Source organism: Lates calcarifer, unplaced genomic scaffold (genome assembly GCF_001640805.2).
Source record: "Lates calcarifer isolate ASB-BC8 unplaced genomic scaffold, TLL_Latcal_v3 _unitig_5086_quiver_549, whole genome shotgun sequence".
NCBI lineage: Eukaryota > Metazoa > Chordata > Actinopteri > Centropomidae > Lates > Lates calcarifer.
The window spans coordinates 257,306-272,500 of NW_026117286.1; the positions used below are offsets into that span (position 1 = coordinate 257,306).

Genomic DNA, 15,195 nt, shown 5'->3' on the forward strand with positions numbered 1-15,195 from the left:
TAGGGTTAGGGTTAGCTCTTCATCTCATTCTTTAGGGTTAGGGTTAGCTCTTCATCTTATTACTTTTAGGTTAGGGTTAGGGTTAGCTATTCATCTCATTCTTTAGGGTTAGGGTTAGCTCTTCATCTTATTCTTTAGGGTTAGGGTTAGGGTTAGCTCTTCATTCCATCTTTAGGGTTAGCTCTTCATCTCATTCTTTAGGGTTAGGGTTAGCTCTATGTTCCATTCTTTAGGGTTAGGGTTAGCTCTTCATCCTATACTTTAGGGTTAGGGTTAGCTATTCATCTCATTCTTTAGGGTTAGGGTTAACTCTTCATTCCCATCTTTAGGGTTAGGGTTAGCTCTTCATCTTATTCTTTAGGGTTAGGGTTAGGGTTAGCTCTATGTTCCATTCTTTAGGGTTAGGGTTAGCTCTTCATCCTATACTTTAGGGTTAGGGTTAGGGTTAGCTCTTCATCTCATTCTTTAGGGTTAGGGTTAGCTCTTCATCCTATACTTTAGGGTTAGGGTTAGCGCTTCATGTCATTCTTTAGGGTTAGGGTTAACTCTTCATTCCATCTTTAGGGTTAGGGTTAGCTCTTCATCCTATACTTTAGGGTTAGGGTTAGCTCTTCATCTTATTCTTTAGGGTTAGGGTTAGCTCTTCATCTTATCTGTTAGGGATAGGGTCAGAATAGGATGAATAACACTAACCCATTAAAAATGTGGTCAAAAAGTCATAAAATTGTGTTAGGGTTAGGGTTAGCTCTATGTTCCATTCTTTAGGGTTAGGGTTAGCTATTCATCTCATTCTTTAGGGTTAGGGTTAGCTCTTCATCCTATACTTTAGGGTTAGGGTTAGCTATTCATCTCATTCTTTAGGGTTAGGGTTAGCTCTTCATCTCATTCTTTAGGGTTAGGGTTAGCTCTTCATCCTATACTTTAGGATTAGGGTTAGCTCTTCATCTTATTCTTTAGGGTTAGGGTTAGCTCTTCATCTTATCTGTTAGGGATAGGGTCAGAATAGGATGAATAACACTAACCCATTAAAAATGTGGTCAAAAAGTCATAAAATTGTGTTACGGGTTAGGGTTAGGGGTCTCTCCCCCTGGTGGATGCTATGGGGAGGGACTGATTATTGATGAGAGATGACTTCCTGACATGTTTCTGTTTTTCATCTTTCAGCTTTCAGTCAAATCTTCTGTTCTTCCTCCACATGCTGAAGTTTTTCTTCATGTCGTCATAAAAAATAAAAAACCGAAAAACATCACAAAGACCTAAAACCTAACGTCAACAACTGGACCTGAAATAAAACCAAAGACATGGAACCTTTAGTCAGACTGCAGAGGAAGATCATGTAGCGTGACCGAAAGCTCCAGGTGAGGAAGGTGAGGAACAGATGAAAAAACTTTAACTGTGATTTTTATTCAAATAGAAAAACTTAAAATCACATTTTAAACTCTGACCAGAGTTTAACAGAAACATCTCTATAAATCTCTACCAGCTGCTGGAATACCAGTGTTACTGTGAAGAAGTAATCAGATACTTTACTGGAGTAAAAGTACCACACAGTAACACACACACTAACAGATGAATCAAACATTTCAGAACCATTTAAAAATTCAGTTTTAACAAGTAAAAAACTCATGAAACAAAGAAAGAAATGAACCAGTTTATTATAAATCTGAAACTGAACAGAGAGAACCACTGATGATCAGGTGTGTGTATTGATGATCAGGTGTACTGATGATCAGGTGTGTGTATTGATGATCAGGTGTATTGATGATCAGGTGTACTGATGATCAGGTGTGTGGACAGAGACTCGGAGCACAGAGTTTGACTTTAACGTTTTTATTGTGGGTAAATCTTGGCGTTTACAGACGGCGACCGCGGCGTCCGCCCTTCCTCCTGGTCGAGTCCGACGGGATTGGAGTGACATCCTCTGAGGAACAAACAGGAAGTCAGACACACAAACATCCTGGTACACAACCCTCAGACCTGGTTTCAGGTTTAGGTTCTGACTCACCGATACGTCCAATCTTCATGCCGGATCGAGCCAGAGCTCTGAGAGCAGACTGAGCTCCAGGACCAGGAGTCTTAGTCCTGAAACAGAGACACACAGAACCAGTAAGACCTCAGACTGACTTCAGATCAGCTCTGAGGACAGGTGCAGCAGCAGGCTCAGCTCAGGTGTGTTTACCTGTTTCCTCCGGTGGCCCTCAGCTTGATGTGCAGCGCTGTGATTCCCAGCTCTTTGCAGCGCTGAGCGACGTCCTGCGCCGCCAACATGGCGGCATACGGAGACGACTCGTCTCTGTCGGCCTTCACCTTCATCCCACCGGTCACACGGCAGATCGTCTCCCTGGAAACACACACACGCAGCTGTTAGACCAATCAGAGCGCAGGTACAGACAGGTAACAACAACGCATCAGATAAACTGCAGTCACTTATTGATTAATCTCTTTATAACAATGACTCATCAATAATCAACAAACAAACTGGATCAGCTGCAGAAACAATCAATAACTTAAACTCTTCTCTTTAAACAAACTTCAGATGTTTGACTAGAAAATCAACAGGAAACAGACACTTTCAAAATAAAACATCAGTCTCCTGTTGACGTTCATCATTCAGTATTAATCTGATTATTTTCTGATTAATTCATCAATAACAGTGAGAAACATCTAAAAAACTGAGCTGAAGCATTAATCAATAAGTGTATTGACAGAAAACTGATCACAAGTCAAATCATTTCCTGTTTGTGACATCAAACTGAACCTCCGCAGGTTTCTGATCAAACATCTATCAAATATTGATGACGATCAATAATGTAGATCAGCTCCTGTGTGTGTGTGTGTGTGTGTGTGTGTGTGACGGCTCAGAGACTATAGCTCCCATGATGCCTTGCGGCAGGACTTACTTCCCAGAGAGGTCGGTGACGTGGACGAAGGTGTCGTTGAAGGAGGCGAAGATGTGACAGACACCGAACACGTTCTCTCCCTCGGCCACCTGAGGACCCAGACTGATCACCTGCTCCTCCTTCTTCTCCTTCCCTTTACGAGGAGCCATCGTCTGCATGAGATCCACCACAGAAGAAGAACTGTCAACACCTGACTGCACCACAGACTCAGCACTTTGAATCAACATCAGTGACGGTGAATCTGTAGTTTACTGCAGCGTCAACATGGCCGCCGCCGCCACGGGCACACTTCTCTACGACAGGAACCTGACCTTTGACCCCTGACTGAGACCTGAGGAGCATCACGACCCTCACCTGAGTCTGACTGTTCACCAGTCAGTCACCCGTCACACCAACACGCTCAGACTGACAGGAAGTCTTCACAGATGACATCATCAACATGAGACTCAAGGTTTCTGATCTTAAACCAGATGAAGGAAGTTATTCAATAACATGAGCTAACGCTAGCAGCAGCTCAGCTAACACCTGATGCAGGTTCACCTGAACACACACACACACACACACACACACACACACACACACTGTTCCACCGTGTTCTAAACACACACACCGTGTGTGAAACATCGCGGTGAGGCTTCGACACAGTGTCATTTAAATCACATTCATCAGCAGCTGATCACGTCCTGCGATCATCAATCAAACAGAAGCGGATCCAGAACCGGATCAACACTGAGCTGAATTTGATTCAGGATCAGATTCAACAGTTCTGAGAGACCATCAGAGTCCAGTGAACCCGCCTCAGTCTGACACAGAAACACTCTGCGTCCTGCAGAAAAGTCTGCGATCACTCCCACATGGTGGCAGCAGCTCCGGCTAACACACACTCAGGCCGGACTGCGCAGCCTCAGACTGTCGGTGAGTCTCCAGACAAACACGGAGACTAAAGTCTGTTTCCTCAGACTGAGACTGAGCGCAGACACCGAGGATCTGACCTGGAACCGACCGGAGAAACCAGCTCGACGAACAGCGGAGACACAGTTAGCTGCTATGCTACATTAGCCGGTTAGCTTCTTCAGACCGACACCACCTCACCAAGACCAGTTCTACCCGCGGTTTTCCTCTGACATGCAGAAACCTCTGTACCACACCTGCCTCATCTGTTAGAAACAACTCACCCAAACCTAATGTTTGTTTTCCCGCTCCTGGACTCTCCGCTCTGAGCTAAGATGGCGTCGTGCTGCCGCAGTCACCAACACACAAAGGAGGAAAAACCGTCTAAAATCCGACATTAAGTTTCACACAGAGAAACAATTTAACCGCGAACAGACACGAACGTCATCACGGATTCATCAGAGAAACGTTAAATGAGCGGATGATCACCTGAAAGTCAGATTTAAAGAGGATTTAACTCCGAGCGAGACTCACCTACGAGCGTCTCTTCAACAAGCAGAAACAAGAAAGGAACGAACTTCCGCTTCCGGTGCCAAAGTTGAGGAGCTGCAGCGCGGGAAGCAGCTGCTGCCGCCACGTGGTCACTACACGAAACTTTATTTAAAGTTCAGACGAGGTTCATTATTTTATGTCTTAATTCATGTTTATTTCTATTTTATTTATAATAATTATAACTTCTTGTCATGGTATTTTATTTTTAATAATTATCAGTAAATGTCCATTATTATTTATTCACATTATTTTCTTATTTTGAACAGCTTTCACATTGTCTTGTCACAGGGTTTTTAATTACTATTATTATTATTATTATTATTATTGAACGTTATTATTTATCTGTTTATTCATTTTTGGCTCGCCGTGAGAAATACAGATATTTTCCTTTCAAATTTAATATATTATTTAACTTTTGAATTCTATATTCTGCACATTAATCTCATTATACCTGATTATCTACATTCATTTTTCTTGATAGCTGTCAGTAATTATTTATGAGTGATTATTGTTAGCCATTATTTTCCTTCACTATAAAATAATAATAATTGGAATGTATTTAATAAAGTCTCTGCAGATTAAACATGATCTAATGGTGAACATTTTCTTACATGTTGAAACTTTTATTTGTGTCAAACCAGAGGTGAACATTTTCTAAAAATGACCTGATGTTTTGTTTTTATTGGATGAATTGATAAAGTTTAATGAAATGAAACAGACCAATCAGACAGCAGCGTTTACCCACCTCAGTTTATTTACAGAAACACTTTGAACACGATGCAGAAGAAGAAAATACTTCAAAAAACTACAAAAGAAAAAAGATTAAAAACACACACACACACACACTCTCCCTCTCAAACAGTTACACACTGAGCATGCAGCATTAGAGTCCAGTTAATACAGTACAGTACAATATCCATCATAGTAGAAAAAGCTGAGTGAATGTGAAGGAGCTGATTATTGATCATTAATTATTGATTTTTGCAGAGCGTGACCATCACGGATGGGAAACAGCGAGGACCCTGGCCTGCGTGACCTTTGACCTTTTGATTTTACTTTTCTACACAGAAATAAACAAAAAAAGCCGTTAAAAACATGAATGTTTATTTATTGTCAGATAATTTATTTATTGATTGTTTTCTTGTCATTTCTGGTTCTGGAAGCAAAAACCAAAGACCAAACATCAAACACCCAGCGAGCAGAGGAGCCTCACACTCTTTGAACTGATACAAAACTTTAATTAAAGGTTTAAAGTTAAAATGCTTTCAGGAATTCAGGAAAGTATAGAGAAACAAAACCATAATGTAGGGACATAAAATTTCTATTGATGTTATCTAAAAAAAAGAAAAGAAAAAAAGAGTGATTAAAATTTGTTTTGTTTTTTTTTAAAATTCTCAAAAAGTTGTACAGAGTTTGGTTGGTACATGAAGTCACGACTACAGTCACATTTCTAGATATTTTGGAAGAGAAACAGATAAATTCTACAATTACACATATAAATCAACAGTTTTATTCTTAAAGGTTTTATTCTAATATTTACTTAAAACACTTAAAATTTGACTGTTTTATTAAGTTAATGACATAAAGTCTATGATTAGTTTTCTACACATTTATAACACATTACATTTATAACATCATATAGGAAGATAGAAGGCACAGAAAATACAAATAAAATAGTTAAATTAATAAATTAGATTGTAAATATTGTTTATTTAAATGTTCAGAAGATTGTACAGACTTGGTTGGTTCGTGAGGTCGTGACTGTGGTCATTCTTAATGTCACAGAGACAAGTTTACATTCTATGACTGTTTGGTTTTTAAGGCAGATTCTGATATTTCTGACTAAATAATATACTTATAATTAACATGTCTGACACTTTAAACTGTATTTAGATCACACTGTAGGGAGATGGCCCAATGAAAATTAGCCTCTTAGCTAACTTACCTAACATTGACATTGTAGTCTAAACTGCAATGTTGATTAATGTGCACTGTCCCTGGTGAATAAATAAATGAAAGTGACCGTAAATGAATAGTGCAGTTACATCAATATATTAAATTTTAAATGTTTGTAGGTTTGTGTCGACTTTATTGCACATAAGAGTAGAATAACTGTTAGCTCACAAGCTGACGTTAATGTTAGCATAACAATCTGTTTTATTCTCTTCATTCTTCCCAAGCTAAGGTAGCATCATGTTTGACAGAAGCTTTATTTTGAGTTTTTACCTTTTTAGCTTTAGCTTCAGTGTTATTTTTTGTTTAATGTTTAATGAGTGTTTAGGTTCGCAGCAGAGCGCAAATCCATTTAACAACTTAACAACTTACAGCAAGTTATTAGTTATTAGACTGATCAGAAAAAGCAATAATATCGAAATGTCAAAATACAACTATAAAACAACTATAAAAAACAACTATAAGTCATAGTATCAGGCTTCATAAAGCTGTATCAGTTCAACCCTAGTTTCCTAGTTTCGTTAGCTTGTTAGCATTATCAGCATTCCAGACTGTAACAAATGAATGCTAGCCACAGATTAGCACGTTAGCTTGTTGAAAGCCTGCTATCTGTGCTAATACTGCATCCTGCTGCTCGTGTGGGTGAAATAAAGTCAGTCCTGCTGTTTCCCATCATGTCAGTGCTGCAGGTGAGGCGGAAAAACCAGAGACCTCCAACCCCTCACCTGTCCGAGTCTGACGCATCAGAATCAGGAACCAAGACCAGGAAACATTGAACACTAAATTATCCTTAAATCCTGAACAGGCTGAATAAATCGTTCCACAGGTGAACTGGAGGTCGGAGGTCGCTGCTTTGGATTCATTAAGATAAATATGGAGCAGCCACACCCACTGAACATCTGGTAAAAACACAGGAAAAACATTGTAGCATCAGTTCATAGGAATAACATGAAATCTACTTTAAGATGAATTCTTCAGTTTCAAGCATAAACACCAAAATATTTCTAAAAAAATGACATCTCAGATATTTGTGGGGACTGTCTCAGCGTCCCCGGTGCTCAAAGATTTCCACCACTGATAAATAATACTTTCAAGTGTCTTAAAAGGTCAAAGTGGAGGTGTTGCTTTAGAAAACACAGACTAGTCTACTGTAGAAAACAGCCATTCACTCTGCAGGCACCATTTGGAGTCCCAAGTCACATTCTCATCTGAAGAGAAGGGCTGAACCTGACCGTGAATCTGACAGACATTTAGAGAACGATCTCAGAAGCTTTAATGAAAACAGAATCCACATTTTTGACTTAATTATTTTATCCTTGTAGAATGCCTGAAAAATGAATGAAAATATCAGGAGTTCCTGGTATAGACTCCTGATGTGTTTCTGTCCAACCTGACTTCAGCCTGGTTCCTCCACAGAAAAGAAACTGTGACCAACTAAAGTTTCTGATCGTTCCAGGTTTAGTTGATCAGATAATCTTCACAGATGAACACCACTGTTCTGATGTTTGAAGCCTAAATCCAATCTCCAGAAGTAAGAAGCTAATGTTAGGCTATAAACCAACTACACCACGGTCACATGACGTCAACGTCTCCACCACTAAGCTTCCAACTGGTCATTTCATTTAGCTCTGAGCTCTTCTACAAAAGTCTTTCTTCTTAGAAAGTTAGTGAGAGTTTGAAAGAGCGTGAGTAGAAACACAACGAGGCTGTAAAGGTGGACTGGTGAGTAGATGGGTTTTCATGTTAACGTCCCAGACAACCTCTGTAGTCTCATTTAGACACTCGTTAGCAACCGCCTTTTTTAAGACACGTAAAAGCTTCAAACATCAGGAGTGGGGGATTTACTGACCCATTTTATGTCGGAGAATAAAACCTGAAAATGTCTTGAGCTTGTGTTAAAACCACAGACCTTATTTCAGACATTTAACCGGAAACACACTGACTTTGGGACGAGGGAACAGGAAGTGCTAACATGCTAACTCACTTCCTGGTTTTAGGCTCAGTCCTGCAGGACTGTTTTCTAGGGAAGCAATCAGTTAAAAAATAACTGGAAAGCCATAAAAGCCGGATGAGTATGTAATCCTGCAGCATTAGCATTAGCATTAGTGTTATTGTTTGAGCTTATTTGAGCGTATTTGGCAAAGATTTTTTTCCGAGTGCCATTGACCTTTTTTCTGCTCGTTTCCTGTCAGGTTTTGGCAGTGGGTGGGGCTTTAAGACTGTTAACAGTAAATGGGTGCAGTGTAGCCCCGCCCTGTTCACTGTAATTCAATTGTGACATCATCAAAGAAACCCCTCCCCCTTCTCTATCACAGGTCAGTTGGAAACAGCTCCCAGTTGACCTTTGACCTCACATTCAGCCTCCACAGTTCAGAGTATTTCCTTAGCTGGGACGCTAAATGGCACCGAGATGTCAAGTAAAATGAAGGGCAGCGGCGCCGTGGCGAACACATTCAGTGGTTGCTAAGGGAACTTGTGTCACACTCTATAATGCATATCATACTAACAAAAATAATAGAGCTAATAATACACAATGTGTTCTCTACAGGGTGATTCACACAACGCTAGCACTGGAAGTCTGATTCAAACATTAAAAAGCTTTTAAATATACAAATGCGATATATCGAGAATAATAATATCATCATCATCATCATAGTAAGAATCGGATTGTACAAAGTTCTACATTCTCCCGACGGTAAAAAGCTGCTTAAAGCCTCTGAGACGAACACAACAGGTCAAAAGTCGCAGAATATCAAAGTCGGCACCGCCAGCGTTTCGTTAGCTTGTGGCTAGCAGACACTATTGCTCCCAGTGAGGAATGCTAACAGAGGTAACAAGTCTGAGTCAAGTCACGGGAGAGTGGGAAGCTAACCTGGCAGCCGTGAACGGCGAAACGCGGCGGACGCCGAAACTGAAACACAAAACACAAAGTCAAGTCCGGCATGCAGCAAATCACATAATCTGTACAGAAAGTAAACACCATCACTGAAGAGGAAGAAATACAAGCTCTCTGTACAGAACTCCAGTCAAAAATCTAACGTTTTTAAAATTCTGCCATTACCACAAAACCTCATATCTCCTGAAATAAAATCCACAAACTGTTGAATACGGCGACTCTGAGCGGGCAGGTTAATATTTCACTTCACAATCTAAGATGCAAGTTTTAAATTTGAGTCATGAAGATTAAAAATAATCAGTTATTAGATCATTAAGGCTCCTACAAGATAAAAACAACAGAGATATGAGGTTTCACACAGCGACCACACCACCGACAGACCAACACAACGGGAACGCCAGAATCAGATTGTCCTTTTGTATGGAGTCCCAGAAGAGACAAAAACACTTACAGATTGTGTCAGAATCAGAATCAGTTGCTATGAATTCATATATTCATTAAATCATTGGACTTGTCAGTAATTTTTGTCACTTCTCAGACTCCGTACTGATGAGTTTATTGTGGCTGATGGACTTTGGTCCCGGCAACTGATGACGAGTGATTGTGTCGGTGATTCTGTTTGAGTCTGTCTGAGTGTTACCTCGGCCCAGTTCTGAAACTACAGTCCATTCTGATGCTGTTCTGTATCTTCAAAACACCAAAACAATCAGATCCACAGATCAAAAACATTCTCTGATTCTATTTTAGTGTCGAATAACAATTTAATTTAAATTCAAATGATTTTGGATTTATGTGATTTAACAGAATCAGGGAGTGTCCGTCCCTTTGTCCTTGCATCCCTCTGCAACCTGTTCTACCTCTCCTCTTTCTTCATCTTCTTTCTTTCTTTCCCTCCCTACCTTCCTCTTCCTCTTCCTCTCACAGGAAACCAGCTGCTTTTCAAACTAAAACATTTTGTAAACTCGGCCCGACTGATTCAGTTTTCATCTGCTAATGAAGCTTGGAGAGGAGCAGGCAGCAAACAGACAGCTTGTTAAGGTACCTCATTAAGGTCCTCCTCGTTAGGACACCTGGTGGAGGCCAGGGGGGTCAGAGTGGTGGGGGTCGGGGTGGGCGGCTGATCTGAGCGGAGGTGTGGCTGTTCATGGAAGATCACAGGTCGGAGAGCGGTGGAAGCTTCTGGAGCTCTCCGAGCCCGATGGAAGCAGAGAGATGAGTCGTACGTCCAAAACTCATCATCAACATGTTCTCAGCATTTCCTGTTTATACATCATTAAATATCACACTTATTCTATTATATAATCTAGTATAATGAAGGTATGGAGGCCGAGAGCTGCCAAAGTTACTGATTGTTTTTTAGACCCAGTCACTTCTCAAACACAGTTATGTTGACATAAAACTTATTTATTTGACTAATCAAAGTGTGATCAGAGTCTCAGGATGTAGTTCTGTGGTGATTCAATTAAATTTTTACAGTTTAAAAATCCACACATGGTTGGATATTTAAATGATTCCAACAGATTAAATTAACAATCTGACAACTTTTAGGACAATACTCTATTTTCTCTATTTTCAACCTGGGCCTTATTTTAAGTCTGTCCACTAAAGTTAATGTTTTTGTAACTGACAGACTCAGGTTGTTATTCTAAGTGTCTGACAACATCATGTGACCAATAGGATTCCTACAGAGACAGAGCTTTTGTGTTACTGTGTGACTGTCAGTGGTGGAAGAAGTAATCAGATACTTTACTGAAGTAAAAGTACCACACAGTAACACAGACACACTAACAGATGGAGGCAGTGGTATTCCAGCAGCTCCTGGTTAAATCCCTGTTTTTATCAATGGAGTCTGGTAGAGATATATAGAGATGTTTCTGGTTAAACTAAAGGATCTGACTCTTTAATAAAAAGCTCTGTCTCTGTAGGAATCCTATCATCATGTTTGGTTATTATTTTAATTCAGATTCCCATGAAAACCATGAAAAGGAGAAGAATCCCGATTACAGCCCCGGATTTGATCAAGAGATAACAGATCTAAATCATCATCAGTAACCATGGCGACTCCTGGCCTCTGTATGTAATAAATAATATGATTTTGTTATTTCTATAGAGTCAACTTAACTCTCAGGTAGAAATCTCGTATCTCCCAGAAGACGAGGGCTCAACCTCAGTCTGTCGTTTTAGAAATGTGTAAGAGTCATCAGGGAATAAAGAACCTCCAGATTCAATCACTGACGTCTCTAAATCAGCTCCGTCCTCTTTGATTTTTAAATTAAGATGAAAATTCAGGACATCTTGATCTACTCTTTAATATATTAGCATTGTTAATTATTCATTAATTAATAATCTGAGACTGTAACTTTTACCAAGTAAGAATGAGTTTGCATCTTAACTGAAAAATTAAAGTTTAAGGTAAAATTCAAATTCATGATAACTGAGGACTACATAGTTTTAATTGATATTAATAAAAAAAATGATACATGAATTCCATCAGTATTTTATAATCTGTCCATTAATTAATCTAAACTTTACCTCTTAAACCCCTGAAATTACATAAAATAAAGGTCTTTTAAAATACATACTAATAAGTTTATTATTATTAAAATAATATTTAAGTGGTTTCACCTGCGACAAACTGAAGCAGAAAACAAATTAAACTCTGCTTCATTTATTGGAGCCAATTAATGAATCACTTAAACTGATGAAGGACAGAATCAATGTTTCAAACCTTTAAAACAAAATCATTGATTAATCAGTTGTGATGGAGGCATCGGTGTCCCATCGATCAGGAGGCTGATCAAACCTGGAGATACGAGGTTTCCACTCATTGTCAAAAACCTGCAGTTGATTGGCTAATCACTAAGGGGGCGTGGCTGGAGCAAAGTCCAAACGAGCTGACAAGAGGAAGCTGATTGGTTGATTGATTGATTGATTGATTATGCAGTTCACTACTGGTCTAGTTAGAGTGAAGCTTTGAGGCTCCCGCCCTCGTCTCCTCCTCCTCCTCCTCCGTTTGGTTTTTGTCAAACTTCTCAAACTAAATCCCGAATGGTTGGTGTCAGACGCCCTGGCCTGCTGTCAATCAATCCGTTGTCAAGGTGACAATGGCCCCATCAAAGACCCGCCCACTCTGGAAGTTAGCTGCAGAGAGAGAAACGAGGAGGGAAAAGAAAGTTTGTATCAGTGATTGTATTTAAAGAGACGCGACTCCCTGATCGCCCCCTGCTGGTGGCTGACTGCAGTACAGGCACAGGTCGTAAGCTCCGCCCCCTCCATGTTAGTGGACTGCATAAATGAAAACATCAAACGTCAAATTAAATTTTAATAAATTTATTGATGATATAAAAGCCCAGCCCCCTTGAATGCACCATTAAACCCGACCTTTGACCCTGTTCTTACTTGCTGAGCGTGGAGGCGGAGCCTGAGCGGTGGAAGTGGACGATCTGCCACTTCCCATCGCGGCGGTGCCACACCCTGGTCTCCTCTGATTGGGCAGTGCGAGGCGTCCCGTTGGCGTCGATGTACTGCGTCACTCTGATGTAAGCGATGCAGGCGGCCTCATCCCCAACCAGGTGGATGTGAGGGTTCAGGATGGTGGTGTGGACCGGTTTACTGTTCTTGGACCACACTGAGGAAAGACAGGCAGGTGAGACAGGTGAGACTACAGGAGCGTCTAAACAGGAAGTGACCATTTAAACCAGAATAAGACAAGGAAGTTCAGCTTACAGTTTTCAAAATAAAAGCGGTGGAAGTCGAGGCCTTCGACCAGATTCCCCAACGCCTCAGGTTCAAACGCCGTCACAGCCGGATCACACATTTTACTGAGGAGACAAAAACAGATTCACTGACAGGATATAAATCTCTGTTTAAGTCTGATGTGACGGCCTGTGTCCTGGTGCTAATGTTAGCTAGCTAACCTGGCTAACGTTAGCACCTGCTAGTAAAAGCAGGTCCCCCTGATAACAGGCGGACTGAGAGGTAAAACCTGTGTTAAAGAACAAGTCTCAGTTAAACCCCTTTAATGATGACAGAGATGTTCTATTAGGGAAAGACTTTCACAATAAGAGTCTTTTTGTGATCACTGAGAGAAGACTTTCACGATAAGATGTCACGTACGTGTAGCTCTCAAAGTCTCCGTTGCTGATTGCCTCGATGAGCTGCTCCGTGACTTTAATGATGTCCTGTTTCCTCCCTGACAGACAGACAGACAGACAGGTCTCTATCATGACTGTAATTTAGCATCTCAATCATTAATGAATCACACAGTGAACAGTCTGTCTTCACCTCTGGTATCTTCATCCTCTATGGTTGTGTTCGTGCTCTCAGACGATTCCTGTAACAGTGAAATCAGTTGATGAGTTCTGATGTTTCCTGTTGAGGATCCAGTCTGAGCTCAGCTCTCAGCTCGGCTTCAGTGCTACAGTCGAAGTCAGCTCGACTTCTTTTAGGTTTGTTGAAGACGTTTCTCATCTGAAAGGCGTCATCAGTTTTAAAAGCTGGTTGAGGACTCCCAGGTATTTAACCTTTGGTGGAGGTTGTACAATGCAGTGAGGAGCACTCAGACCAAACAACCCGTCCAACACAGGAGAACCAGCTCATCAGGACCAGACAGAGGTAGTGAAGGTCCGACAGCTCTGTCCATCTGGATCGTCCATCTTTAAACAGAGGTGGACTAACTATCAGCCTCCTACAACAGTCCTGAGATCATTTAACCCTCAGTCACACCTCAACCCATGTGAAGCTAACGATTCACAGGATGACAGGGACCAGGACCACCTCCACTGAAATTTCTGAGTTTTGTTGGCTCATGTTTCAGCAATGACTGAAGAAAATGTGAGTTTGTTCTGACATTGACAAAGTTAACTTAACCAGTTTAACCAGTGCGACCAGGCTGACCGACCCGCACACTAACTCAGTAGATCTGACAGGATTACAGCCCAGACACCAGGATGAGAACAAGCAGGTGTAATAATGTTGGAAGTAGTCAGAAGTTTGAACCTGAACACTTCCTGAAGTCAGAGCAACCCCACCAACCCCAACATCAGAATCCAAGATGGCTGCTCCTCATCAACAGCAGTGAACTCTCTGCTAATGTTCCTGTTTATAGCAGCTCAGTCTCATTAGTTTACATGAAGTCAGTCAGACACAGAGAACTGTTCAGGTTTATCTGTGGACATGTTGCTGATTCTCTGACAGAGAAACAACAAGACTTCCTGTGAGCGGCCATGTTTTTCTGAGGTGATGTCACTCCCAGTTCAGACTCTGATGTAAATGTAAAACACCATAAACACCTGGGACTCATCTACCAGCCTCCAGACCTGATGGAGTCTTTCAGATGAGAGACGTCTTCAGGAACCTTAAAGAAGTCCACTTACCTTCGACTCAGACTCAGAATGAAGTTGTTACCTTGACTCCGTCGGCCTTCTTGTTGCTGCCGCTCTTTCCTCCTGAACGAGGGATGAGAATAAAAAGAGATAGAAGCAGCAGAGTCAGAAAGAAAGGAACGAAGGCAGAGAAGAGGAGAGACGGCATTGTACCGACAACCTGCCGCCCATGTGCCCTTCAGCAAACTGACAGAGGACAGGAAGTACTTCAAGATAAAGGAAAGTTACAGAAAAGAAAAAGTGATTCCAGAGAAATGAAAAGTTTAAAGGTGGAAAAGGAAGAAGAGAAGAAAGAATAAAGGATGAAAAAGAAGGTTCACAGAAAAACTAAAACTATTCAGAGGGAAACCAGCCTCTGAAGAAAGAGGCAGGACGACAGTTAGAGCAGATATACAGGAGGGGGGGGGGGCATGTGGGTCAGTCTGAGAGCTCAGGACAAATTTAGGATCAACTGAGATAGAAACATTCCTGAGTGTTCACACTGAGCTCATGAAGAGGATCAGAAACAGACTGAATCTAATTCATTTAAACTTCATCACCTGCAGCTTCTTACATGAATCCATGTTACACAGTTGATCTGATTAACCAACTGAACGACTTATTGTCGAGTCCTGCAGTG

General features: G+C 40.9%; 2 protein-coding genes and 1 long non-coding RNA gene across 3 annotated transcripts in view; 1 reads left to right on the plus strand and 2 right to left on the minus strand.

Annotated features, from left to right (window-relative positions):
* The first annotated feature begins 1,081 nt into the window (after positions 1-1,081).
* Positions 1,082-1,922, plus strand: LOC127140833 (uncharacterized). The gene is made up of 2 exons (XR_007811318.1): positions 1,082-1,701; positions 1,754-1,922. It is a non-coding gene; the product is annotated as an uncharacterized LOC127140833 (long non-coding RNA).
* rps14 (ribosomal protein S14) lies at positions 1,815-4,440 on the minus strand. Its single transcript, XM_018661937.2, has 5 exons — positions 4,326-4,440; positions 2,901-3,052; positions 2,180-2,341; positions 2,006-2,082; positions 1,815-1,921 (listed from the first exon to the last, which is right to left on the minus strand). The coding sequence occupies exons 2-5, from the start codon at positions 3,047-3,049 to the stop codon at positions 1,854-1,856; spliced, it is 456 nt and encodes a 151-aa protein (XP_018517453.1). The 5' UTR covers positions 3,050-3,052; positions 4,326-4,440; the 3' UTR covers positions 1,815-1,853.
* Positions 4,441-10,578: 6,138 nt separating this feature from the next.
* camk2a (calcium/calmodulin-dependent protein kinase II alpha) overlaps positions 10,579-15,195 on the minus strand; it is a 17,301-nt gene continuing 12,684 nt past the window's right edge. Inside the window, exons 13-18 of the mRNA XM_018661913.2 lie at positions 14,599-14,639; positions 13,477-13,525; positions 13,309-13,384; positions 12,919-13,013; positions 12,592-12,820; positions 10,579-12,333 (exon numbers count right to left, since the gene is read on the minus strand). Of these exons, the coding sequence (XP_018517429.1) occupies positions 12,330-12,333; positions 12,592-12,820; positions 12,919-13,013; positions 13,309-13,384; positions 13,477-13,525; positions 14,599-14,639 (494 nt within the window). The 3' untranslated portion in view covers positions 10,579-12,329. The remainder of the gene's footprint in view (positions 12,334-12,591; positions 12,821-12,918; positions 13,014-13,308; positions 13,385-13,476; positions 13,526-14,598; positions 14,640-15,195) is intronic.